This window comes from Glycine max, chromosome 10, assembly GCF_000004515.6.
Source record: "Glycine max cultivar Williams 82 chromosome 10, Glycine_max_v4.0, whole genome shotgun sequence".
In the NCBI taxonomy this organism is placed as follows: domain Eukaryota; kingdom Viridiplantae; phylum Streptophyta; class Magnoliopsida; order Fabales; family Fabaceae; genus Glycine; species Glycine max.
Window position 1 is genome coordinate 1,993,430 of NC_038246.2, and position 12,403 is coordinate 2,005,832.

Consider the following 12,403-nt stretch of genomic DNA (forward strand, 5'->3'; position numbering starts at 1 on the left):
AATGTTATAATCTCATTTAATGTAACTAAAAAATCTCCCAACACAAATAGAATCATATATTATTATTATAAAAAATGAGTTATAATTTAGATAGGATAATGAGATTTTATATTTAGAATCAATAAAAGTACCATGTGCTATTTAGTTTTGTTTTAAACACTCTTAATAAATAGTAAGATACTTGTAGTTGCTGGCATAGTACATTTAAAATTACTAAATATCCTGATTATAAACACAGTAAGTTAATTATTGTATTTTATTTTTACTACTCCTTAAACATATATTTTAAAATTATTTATTTTTAGTATAAATGTATCTTTCAATAAACATTGAGCAGAATTTAATTGATAAAATGTGTAATTAAGTCTCAAAGCTACTGAAAATAGGAATAACAAATAAAGAAGAAAATTAAATAAAAAGAGAGGCTGGTTCTCCGTGCACATGCAGAGTAGAGAATCTTGTTCACCTTCACCCACCAGCTTTATCCAATATTTAATGGTAATAATAGTAACATCATACATATAATAGATCCTTGGATGATTGATTGTGTGCCAAAAGCAGAAAAATCCGTCGAATGTTGTTACCCTTTTGGTTACATTAGCACATATATTAGCTCAGAATCACTCCTCAGCCAAAGCTCTTTAAGAGGTACCATTCACTAATCACTAAACTATTTATTATCCCAAAGCTTTACTTAATTAAACCGTAGATGTTTCCTCTTTTTATTCATTTTCCTTCATATAATTTGCTTGACTCGAGAATTCCTTGGTTTGACTGTTTCTGTTGACTTTCACTTTGTTGTTCTAATGATGATTTTGCTTGTTCACGGTGGGAAATTATTTGTTAGGGATAAGGGGGAACTGGGTGCCATAATCCCTAATTCATTCCTGCTTTTGCTTTCTTTCTCGTAAAATTTTAGTTTTTAACTATGACAATGATGTTTCTGGAACACGGAAAAGGGTTTTGAGTGCAGCGAGGTTGGGTGGTTTTAGTTTCGCTAATACTCTTCAGAATTAAGAATGCTATGAATTATGATGTTTGCCAAATTCTCTTGCCCTCGAACCTTATATTTGTTGTCGGAAGGTTGTTGAATTTCTTTAAATTTAGTGCCTCAACAAACAAACTAACCCCGTTTTAAGGTGAAAACCAGATTAAGGCCCTGTTTGAATAAATTTCTCGATAAATACTTTTATTAAAAAAAATAAGAAGGTAAAATGAATTAAACTTCTACGGTAAGTTAAAATTAGCTTATGCATAAGCAAGTTTATAAAAGTTATCTCATTTAGCTTCTCCAAAAAGCGATTTTAGCTTTTGCATAAGCTAAGTTTAACTTACGAGAGGAGTTTAATTCATTTTATCTTCTTAAAGTATTTGTTGAAAACTTTTATCCAAACCAGGTCTTAGCCTAGGAAGCTCTTCCAAATCAATACTAATATGCTGATATTTTTCTCAAGTAAAGAGCTTAGCTTGAGTCAACTGCAGTGTATTAACTTTCTACGTGAGAAATGAAATAGATTTATCTTTGACTGATCATTGTTTCATTTTTTTTCCCTTTGCTAACAATGGTTTCTAATTATTTATATGAAAAATGAAATCTGAAAATTTACTCATTTTTGTGGCTATACTATCCTCTTTGTTTGTAGGATTGACAAACACAGGGATTTTATGAAGATTTCGCAGGGGATAAGATGAACCAGTGTTACAAAATTTTGTGTGTTTTTGTGAATAGTTATGTATGCCACAGCCAGTGCACTTTACATTGACGAAATGGGTTATGCTATGAGTAGACTAGAGATAGAATCCGGTCTCTCTGAAGATGGAGATGCCATCCAAGAAGATTCTAGTAGTGGAGAAACTAAAAGGCCATTAAAAAATTTAGACAATGAAATTGCTCAGATAACAAAGTTGAAGTCAACACCCCATCAACAATTAGTCCAAGTTGGAACTGGAAGGCCAGAATTGCCAGTTTCTCCTGTGAAGATGCTGGCAGGTCGAGAGTCTAATTACTCGGGACGGGGAAGGTTTTCTTCAGCCGATCGTTGTCATCTTTTGAGCAGATATTTGCCTGTAAATGGTCCCTGGCTTATTGACCAAATGTCTAGTAGGGCTTATGTCTCCCAGTTTTCAGCTGATGGCTCTCTTTTTATTGCTGGGTTCCAGGTAAAATGTTTTCAGCTTCAACCTGATATGCTTGCTATAGTTTTGATTCCAATTAAATTACTTTGCAGGGAAGTCACATAAGAATATACAACGTGGACAGAGGTTGGAAAGTTCAGAAGAACATTCTAGCTAAAAATTTGAGATGGACAATCACTGATACATCTCTTTCACCTGATCAACGCTATCTAGTAATTTACTGTGTTTGACATCCGTTTAATCCTTTTCTTTTTCTGTGAAGGTTCTGTTGTATAGTTCTACTATTGTCAGGCAAACTCAGGCTTTTTCTTATGGCATTTGTACTCTTCAATTTCAGGTTTATGCCAGTATGTCACCTATTGTACACATTGTAAATGCCGGATCTGCTGAAACGGAGTCCCTAGCAAATGTTACAGTAATCACAACTAATGCTACTTTTTTCCCCTTCCTAATTCCATAAATATTGCAATTGCTTTAAATGCTACCAAATATTACAGAGCAATAGATATTAAAAAAATGGATTTTCATGATACATGTCAATCATTTCTGGTAGATTTGGTTTATGGATTTTTTCAATTTAATTGTATTCTTTTCTTGTTTGTAATATATTTCTTCAAATACACAGGAGATACATGATGGTTTGGATTTTTCATCAAATGATGATGGAGGATACTCCTTTGGAATTTTCTGTGTGAAATTCTCAAAAGATGGGAAAGAATTAGTTGCAGGAAGTAGTGGTGATTCTATATATGTATACGATCTTGAAGCAAATAAGCTCTCACTTCGAATTTTAGCTCACACGGTATTGTTACTAGGCATAAATACTACATTTATTTAGCTTCATATGCTTTAGGCTATTGTTTGATATCTATTGGTTTATGTATTTTTGTTGCAGAATATTTTAAGTTTCATGATTTCATAATATAATTGCAGTCTCTACAAGCTATATAGAATTGATTGTGCACAACATGAAGGGGCAGTTTTATATTCTGTGATAGATTGCTCAACTGAATATGAACCACTCTATGTATTGGCTGTGCCTTTACACCAGTGCATGTGAAATTTTAGTTGAGATTGTGTTTCATTGATATATTGGAAATAGAAGTTAAAATGTACAATAAATTTGGAGAGCATGGGTAGATTTTCGTATCCTAAGGAGGAATCTTGATTTTATTCCTAGATTCTCTTTGAGCTTACGATGCTAATTCTATGTTTGCTTAAGTGCAAAATCAAGATCATTTGAGAGAGAGAATAACTTTGGTTATGAAATATGGAGTTACTACTTGTAATGAACAGGTTTTCTGCACTATCTTTTTGGCTGAGGGGTACATTGAAGGTCTAATCCATTATTTGTCTTTGAAATATCTGTAAGGCTAACAAATATGATTCACTATATTGGTGTAGAAGAAATAGAAAATCCAGAGATGGTATGAATAACCTTGTTGGAGAATCACACTGCTTCTTAGTACCCCTACCTCACCCCAAGCTACCGAAAGAAATTAAAAAATAAAATGTCCAAGCCAAAAAATATGATTTGGATTGGACTTAAGTCCTTTTTCATTTTTGTGCAGAAGTTATTTTCCTATTGTGCTAACTTCGGATGGTTCAAAATATTAATCCATAGAGGTTCTAACATTTGGTTTTCATTCTATGTCGCAGTGTGATGTGAACACTGTATGTTTTGCTGATGAAACTAGCCATCTTATTTACTCTGGGAGTGATGATAGTTTCTGCAAGGTTTGTTCTACACCATAAGATGGATTTTCTTTTCTGTCAAGATATTATGTTCTTTTTCCCTTTGAGTATCACAGCCTTTGATTTTATACATGGGAAGTGGTGGCCACCTTTTACATAGGAAGTCAATATCCGTCGTACGAAGTTAAATAAATATATATTGAACCTGAAAGTTGTTATTAGTTGAGAGATAAATGTGAGAGTTCTTTGCTTTGGTCAGTCACTTATTGCAGAAATTCCATATCTAATAATTAGGGTTTTTTCGTCCTTTCCCCCAATTTTTGGTGAAGGATAAATTCTAAAACACAAGTTTGATTAGGTCTGGGATCGGCGTTGCTTGATTGCTAAAGGCAAGCCAGCAGGGGTTTTAATGGGACACCTTGAGGGCATTACATTTATTGATACTCGAGGAGATGGACGCTATTTCATTTCAAATGGTAAAGATCAAACCATTAAACTTTGGGACATACGCAAAATGTCATCCAATGTTACCAGGTATTTTTTTTACCAGGAATATTCTGATTTCCACAGTTCTTGAATTGTAAGCTTATATGTTTTGACAAAAGGAAATAAATAATGGGTAAATTAAACTTTGGGCCGTATTTTTGCCTGATTTTACTTTGCCACCTTGTAGTTTAAAAAGTCTGAATAAAGCTATAGAGAGATAAATATTTTATACATTTGCTGATTTGGAAATTTTTAAAATTAAAATAAAATTTTGATAAAAGAAATACTCATGGTGATAGTGTTTACTTATGCTAATGTCATCAAATGGAGTAATGTGAAAGATATGGACATGTGAAATTTAATAAGGAAAAAAAAAATGCTTGTAAACTACCAGTGAGAAGATATATTGTTCATGACTCAATATTCTTAACACATGTCTGGAATAAATAAGACGAATGAAGGTTGTATTAGGGTAATATATAGCTGATGAGTATTATGCTGCTGATATATAACAAGATACAGATTCAGTTATGCCCACATTTCCATAAGGTATGATGATGGAATTTGAATTTATCTTAATTCTTGAATGAATCTATCAGTTAATTATGCTTGTGAAATTATATATATCAGATTATGAGGCTGATTATTTTTCAATTATCTACGAAGCATTCTCACTACATTCCATTGCAAAAAATGCAAAATACTGGGAATTTCATATAATTCTGTTTAAAGAATGAGGTGTCATGTTGGACTCATGATTCGTTCTCTATTTGTGTTTACATGACTGTGGGAAATTGAAGATCTTAGAGTGATTTTCAGAATTCAGTCTAGCATGTGATATTTATAGATTTTTAACCTAGCTAATCATGTCCATTCCTTTCCAGGATTATGATATTTCTAGATGAAATTGTTGTCAATGCAACGACATACTATAACATAATTTTCTCTCTATTCCAGCAATCCTGGGTATAGGAGTTACGAATGGGATTACAGGTGGATGGATTATCCACCCCAAGCAAAAGACTTGACTCACCCTTGTGATCAGTCAGTGGCTACTTATAGAGGCCATTCGGTCTTACGCACTCTCATCCGCTGCTATTTCTCCCCAGCGTTTAGGTGAGCACTAAGCCTGCATTGCTATGTAATTATTGTTCCTTTTCTTGTCATGGTCCTCTTTTGATCTTCTTCTTCCTTAAAGCTGCAATTGTTTGCCTATTTGGACCAGCATGCAGCTTGCTTAGCATATTTTTAAACTGTTTTTTTCCAACAAAATTTTGACTTTTGAATTGTTTCGAATTTGATTAATTTTGCTTGCCTAATGTTAATCTTCAAATTTACAGCACGGGCCAGAAGTACATCTATACTGGATCACACAACGCATGTGTTTATATATATGATTTGGTATGTATTTTAGTTACTACTGCTCTAGCATTGTATCCATGCTGTATAATTGGGAAAACATTATTTAGGCAAAATCCACCTTTTTATCTCTATCCATGTTTCATCTTTTGAGGTAAAGTTGTGGATTATGATATATTTCAAGCATGGGTAATAAGACTACAGTTTTCTGTCTTCATTACCCATACAATGGCTTGCTTAAAAGGAAACACTTATCACACTGAGATGAACACCTTTGCTGACTCTACATAAAATTCCACGATGTAGCTGCTGTGAATAAAATTGTAGAGGAAGAATGTTGGAACGTGATGAATATCCTCTTAGCCACTATGCATGAACTTACTTCATTCTAATCAGGAAATTTTGCAGTTAGATTTGTTTATTTGAAAAAAAAAACAATAAAAAGTTCAAGTTGGTTCTCTTTTGATGGTAACTTTGATAACTCACTACAGGTAAGTGGAGCTCAAGTCGCAACGCTGAAGCACCATAAATCACCTGTAAGAGATTGTAGCTGGCACCCCTTCCACACTACACTTGTTAGCTCTTCTTGGGATGGAGATGTTGTGAAATGGGAATTTGCTGGGAGTGGTGATACACCAGGCTCTTCAACTAAGAAGAGGGTATGGACAAGACATTTTTATGAACATTACCTATGATATGTCAGTCAAAAAATCAGTTATGAAAATGATCTTGGGAGATCCATACCCTGTTGTTAATGAAGTTGTATAGGATGTTTTGACATAATAAGGCATGACATGAACTGCCACAAAATCTTGGTACATAAATAACCATGTAAATTGAGATTGGAATTGATTCATTAGTACGCTGTGCCTATAATAAATTATTTTATATTGTACCAATTCGTCATTAATTGGTGCGGCCTTCTTGTGGTGAAACTAGGCTGCTGCATGGTGCTTTCGCTGAAACATTTACACGTACAATGTACCCCTAATTATTGTGGAGCACCTTTTGTAGAAATCAGAAAAAAAAGCTAATAATGCTTTCTAGTTTCTTCAAAGTTAGGTTGTTCTACAAGTTGTTGATATGAGTGGTACTATCGACTCATTTAAGTAAGGTTTCAGATTTGAGTCTTGTTGATGAAAAAAATGTGGATAAGAGGGAAGAATTCCATTAAATGTAATCAGTCAGATTTTCTAATAAAAATTAATTGTGGATGAAATTGGGGAATATTTTGTACTAATAACATTTTATAAAAAAAAAGAAGTTACGTTGTTCTTCTATATAGCTGTAAAGCATAGAAAAAGCAGTGATAGCATATATTTGCCAAAACACCACTGCCAAGATGCCTATATTACTGTGGTTGTGCCGTTGTGGGTGTCATGAGAATCTTAATTCATAGTCTCATCCTTTGCTGTCTTTGTTTTGGTGATTTATCGTATTGTTTTCTTTGTCATGATACCTTAGTTCCTTGATTTTGATAGACCTCATAATAATGTTATAGAAGAGCAGGCTGATTTATAAAAAGAAAAAGTGTTCCAAAATATTATGAGTTTTACCTTTTAAAGAGTGGAGAAATTTCTCACATTAATGGCGTGTGAGATAGTTATTTCTCGTAAAGGGCCACACTTCTGAAGGTGTTATCTTAACAAATTGTAAAACTATGGGGGACCCTTCTCTCTGCCGTCTGGATATTGGTAATGAAAGCAAAGATGTTATTCTAAGCTACAAACAAATTATGAGATGATAAAACGTGAGATTCCATGACCAAAATGACTGAAATGTCGAGTAAATTAAGTACAGTCAGTACTATGCAGACAGCAAAACATGGAGGGGTTGGGTTGGGGCCTCCAACAGAAAAAGGCTATTCGTTTTATATTTTTTTGGCGTCAACGGTCTGATTTAATTTTAAGAAATATTTAATTTATTTAAAGGCAAATTGCAAAAGATTGCTATTTACAATGTCCCAGAAGATTTTCTATGTGAAGATTAGGGGTAACGAAAATTTCCTTGTGGATTGGCTAAAAAAATTAAAAAATAAATAGGAGTTAAACTTTATGATGATGATGGGTTTAATCATATATTAGCAGATATAGACATGCATTATGCCAAAACTTTTAACGTGTAATCTGATCTTAGAACATTTTATTTAACAAGGCAGCAACAACCCGAGACAGACAAAGAGTTAGATATAGGGCAGTGGATGGTTGCTAATGTGTGTTAGGTTGTCTAGCTGCTTCATGTGCCCTTTATTTAGTAAGTTTAATTCAACCATACCTAAACTCGGTTCTTTCTTCTTGTTTTCTACTCACATTTACTTTTTTCTATGATGCTTTCACATTAGCTGCTTCGTGGCTCTTCAGTAAATTTAATGCAACTTTACCTAATCACAGTTCTTTTTTCTTGTTTTTTTCACATTTGCTTTTTACCATGATGATTCCTTGTCGCCACAGAGGGCGGAAAAACAGAGTTCCAGACCCAAGACTCGAAAGGCTTACAATTGCAATGCAAAAAGGGATACCCAAATGGTTGTCCCACTTGCAACCATTTTCCATTGCAGGGAGCACCTACTCGTGCTTATGGAAAGCTTAGCTGAAGAAACGGTAATTGCATATAATGGCCACCACTCCACTTCCCACAAAAGGATAAATCTGAAAATTTGTAATCATGTGTCACACAATTCTCCTAAAAATAAGTAAAAATTGAAATGATGGAACAATCACCAATTGGCATTGATACATACATCACTGCCAATTTTACAGATTGCATCTCTTCTCTTCCAATAATATCATATGTACCAAAGTTATGAACGCGCAGGGTGCCATACCACTATATAATCACATTTGGAGCTTCTACCATGACCCTAGCTAGAAGCATTTTAAATGAGAAAAATAGAAAACAAAACAAAAAGATTCCCAATGCCAATATGAGAAGTGCCACACTAAATAAAATGCTCCCTACTATTGATTAATTTTCTCAAGAGAAAAACTCATCAAATAAGAAATATGACCAACTAAATATTTGTAATTTAGAAAAAAAAATATTGAATCAATAATAAAAAAGTAAAGTGTGCTGTTAGCATTTCTCACACCAAGACAACAATGATAATAAAAATAAGAAAGAGAATGAAAAGATTTATTTACAAGAGATGACAATAGTTTGAACAGATAGCAATATAGCATGATAATAACGACCAATAACTTTTTGTTTTGATTTCCTAATGGACTAATCATATTACATTAGTAATATAAATAATAACCATAATCATAATATGTAGAGCGAGAGCATCAGACTTGAGAGAAGCTCTTGGATCAAAATAGCTAGGGTATCTATCTAAATCTAATCCAAAAATATTCACAATCATCTTATTCATCCCCCCATAGTTATCACAAAATTAAATAATAATGAATCAAAAGGGCAAGAAAGAGAAGGAAAGGTATATGACGTTGACTTAATGGGCTGGGCTGGGCCGGGCCGGATGAGAATTAGTCCTTCAAATCCTTCAACTGATTGCACTGCGCAGTGGGCCTGGTTTTCTCCTTACCAGCCCTAAGTGGGCAGGGAGTCTCTACGGGCGGGACCATGCAGTTATACTGCAGACACAGCGAGCTTCTCTCGGGAATCACCGCCGTAGGGCTTATCTCAATCCCCGTCAGATAGTTATGCTGCAAGTAAAGTATCTGAATGCTCGCGTCCAGCAACCGCTCCACGAAGCTAGCCGGTACCCGACCCGTGAACCGGTTGTTGTTCAGGTAAAGATTCTGCACTGTCGCCAGCATCGGCGATATCTGACCGTACAGCCGGTTGTAACTCAGATCAACGGTCGGGATCGAAACCTGGTCCACGGGCTGAACCATGCCCGAGAACTGGTTCCTCTCTAACTGAAGATTTGTCAGTGGGAAAGAAAATATTCGGCCCGGGATTGGGCCCGTGAATTGGTTCAGGCTTAGGTCCAAATAGTTGAGCTGGTCGAGACGGGCCAGGTGGCGGTCCATTGGGCCGGTGAGCTGGTTCCAGGAAAGAGAGAGGTACTGGAGGGAAGGAGGGAGGCAATCAGGAGGAAGCGAACCGGAGAGACCGTTGTGCTTCAGATCGAGCCGGGTTAGTGTGTGCGACTCGAACCGGGGGACCGAACCGGAGAGACGGTTATGGCAGAGGATTAGGTTTGTTAGCTCCGGTAAGGTTCCTACCGTTGGAGGAATGCGTCCGCTGAGCTGGTTGTAGCTGAGATCGATAGTTCGGAGGTTGCGGAGATCACCTAATTTGGTCGGAATTTGGCCGGAGATGAAGTTGCGGTTGACGCCGAGGAACCTGAGGTTCTTCAAATCGGAGAGCGTTTCGGGGAGAGGACCGTATATTCGGCCAGGGACGACGGTGAACTCGGCGAGCGCGGAGAGCTTGCCGACGGCGGGGTCGAGGCGGCCGGTGAGGCCGGGAGAGCCCGCCCGGGGGTCGCCGAGGTTGAGCGCAATGATCTTGTCGGAGTCGCAGTAAACGCCGGCGAAGTTGCATGGGTCTGCGGTGAAATCCCAAGTGGAAAAGAAATCGGAACCTGGCATGTCTTCCAGAGCCTTACGAATGTTTTGCAGAGCGAGGAAATCGGCAGGGTCCAGAATCGCCTGGACTTGTAGAAAGCAGAAGAAGAACACAAACAATGCATAGGGAGAAGTAGAACTCCTGCACTTGGCCATTGAAATGAAGAACCAGAAAAACAAAATAAGATTTTATAAGTCAGAGAGACTCATTTTTTTATTCTTTTTACTTCCTCGGGAACAGTTACATCAAACGGTTCTCCGAGCCTATTTGGCCTCCATGCCTCAGCCTCGAAAGCCACGTCATCACCCTCGGAACCACACGTGTCCAACTCCAACCAAAGCTTTAGTATGTGATAAGGGACACAGGAATTCTTTTCGTTAAATATTAAAATAACTCTTCAATTTTTTAATACGATATTTTTTCCATGCCTATTAAATTATTAATATTAATATCAATGCAAAGGCATTAGTTATTTACTGATCTGAGGACGCCTAATCTTATGGTTGAATAGAAATCAAGATAAAAAAAAAAAGAAATAGAATATATATTATTTAGGCAAATATAAATAAAATAAAAAATTAGATAATTTATTTTAGATACTTACAGTAAGTGTGTAGAATAAAAATAAGTTATGTAAAAATATTTTATATTAATTAAAAATTAATTTTTTAAAAAAATTCATATTGTTCTCTGTTATTTTTTTTCTTAGCATAAAATTATTATTACTATTTTTATATTTTTATGCTATAAAAAATATTTAATTTTTAATAAACTAGTGGGATAGTAGTAATGTTGTATCTTTATTTTAGTAAAATTAAAAATTTATTACTGTATTATTTTTCTTATCTCCTTTTCTCATTTCCTTGGTGTCTAGTGTCTACTCTATTATTTATACTGAAATAATTAGCCTATGTACAAACATTGTCAGGGGGCAAGTGTGGTGTGGGGGCTTTTGAGTGAGTGAGTGAGTGAGTGCCAGCTAAGTTATGCAGTGGATTATCAAATGCGCCTATGACGTAAAATTTGGGTTATCTAATTTCACCACTTCTTGTTCAAAGCTTCTTCAAGAGAGGTTTGTTAATGGTTATATTTATCTCTCCTATGGTATGATGCCAGCCCTATATCATTACTATATAGCAAAATAGATCATAAATCATAAATAATAAATGTGTATTCCTTTTTCTTTTTCTTTTTCTTTTGCTTCCATCTCTGTTTCAAAGATTACGGTTCAAAACATCAGAAGTTTGATACTACTACTTGATGCATCAGTTCCATTATTAACGTAATTGATTGTGATCCATTCTTGCTTGGACTTCAGGCCCCTCACGCAATCTCATAGCATAAATGTCATTAATTCGAGACTCAAATAACTACTACCCTGACCATTATAAGTCACCCACCCCTCCCCCAATCTTCTTTTTAACATTAAAAATCAACCTAATATCGCAAATAACCATAACTAGAAATATTCTCTCTATCTTTCTTTTCTTTTTTTACTTTTGTAATTGTCAGCATGTTTACAGTGTGGGAATAAACCAAACCAATAAATACTTTTTACCTTTTTTATCTTTTGCTTATAAGAAAATAAACGTACACTAATATCTCTTGAATGAAGCTGAAGTAAGCTGAGTCAAATGCATTTTTTGGTCAAAGATATATGCATGCTCCAAAGCTTGTTTCGCAATTCATATTCTGCTCTAAGCTTTCACCAAATACCGTGTGTAACAAAGAGTTCATGCTTCTTCTTTTTTCTTGGATACAGAATGAAAGTCAACATAGAGCAGAATAAAATCAGCTATCATGTGCTCCGCTACGTACATGGGGAAAGTTAGTATCGTTTTCCTAAAATGTCCACCTTTTCTACCTGTAGTCTATTTCCATCCCTTGTTTAATTACCCCTTTTCTTTTGCTTGGGTCAAAAGTTATAGGCCAGTAAAATCAATTTATATTTTCAACCCCCCAAAATATTTTCAAACGAATCACAAATAGGCCTATGTGAGGTTGCTGTAAAAGTAAATATATGATTCTATGATTTCTATCTACACCATCACCCACTGACTGACCCACAGATGGAGAGTTAGTTTAATAATAACTATACTCAATTAAAAAAATCAATAAATCATGATTCGAATGATATTTAACTTAATCTTCTTAAGTAATTTTTCAGATTTAAATCTTATGAAATATAATTTGA

The 12,403-nt window shown here is 35.1% G+C and overlaps 2 protein-coding genes across 3 annotated transcripts; one reads left to right on the forward strand and one right to left on the reverse strand.

Moving 5' to 3' along the window:
* Positions 1 to 492: 492 nt before the first annotated feature.
* LOC100815163 (LEC14B protein-like) lies at positions 493 to 6,733 on the forward strand. Of its 2 annotated transcripts, NM_001253028.2 has the most exons (10): positions 555 to 648; positions 1,644 to 2,160; positions 2,229 to 2,348; positions 2,474 to 2,551; positions 2,762 to 2,938; positions 3,796 to 3,873; positions 4,190 to 4,365; positions 5,275 to 5,433; positions 5,658 to 5,718; positions 6,168 to 6,733. In NM_001253028.2, the coding sequence occupies exons 2-10, from the start codon at positions 1,732 to 1,734 to the stop codon at positions 6,369 to 6,371; spliced, it is 1,482 nt and encodes a 493-aa protein (NP_001239957.1). In that variant the 5' UTR covers positions 555 to 648; positions 1,644 to 1,731; the 3' UTR covers positions 6,372 to 6,733. The 2 variants fall into 2 exon arrangements, with proteins under 2 accessions (XP_006588492.1, NP_001239957.1); XM_006588429.3 differs by lacking the exon at positions 3,796 to 3,873 and having other exon boundaries at positions 493 to 648; positions 6,168 to 6,535.
* A 2,127-nt stretch (positions 6,734 to 8,860) lies between these two features.
* LOC100800224 (LRR receptor-like serine/threonine-protein kinase GSO2) lies at positions 8,861 to 10,436 on the reverse strand. The gene has a single exon (XM_003536848.5). It carries the CDS (start codon positions 10,362 to 10,364, stop codon positions 9,159 to 9,161), a length of 1,206 nt encoding a protein of 401 aa, XP_003536896.1. The 5' UTR covers positions 10,365 to 10,436; the 3' UTR covers positions 8,861 to 9,158.
* Between the last annotated feature and the right edge of the window lie 1,967 nt (positions 10,437 to 12,403).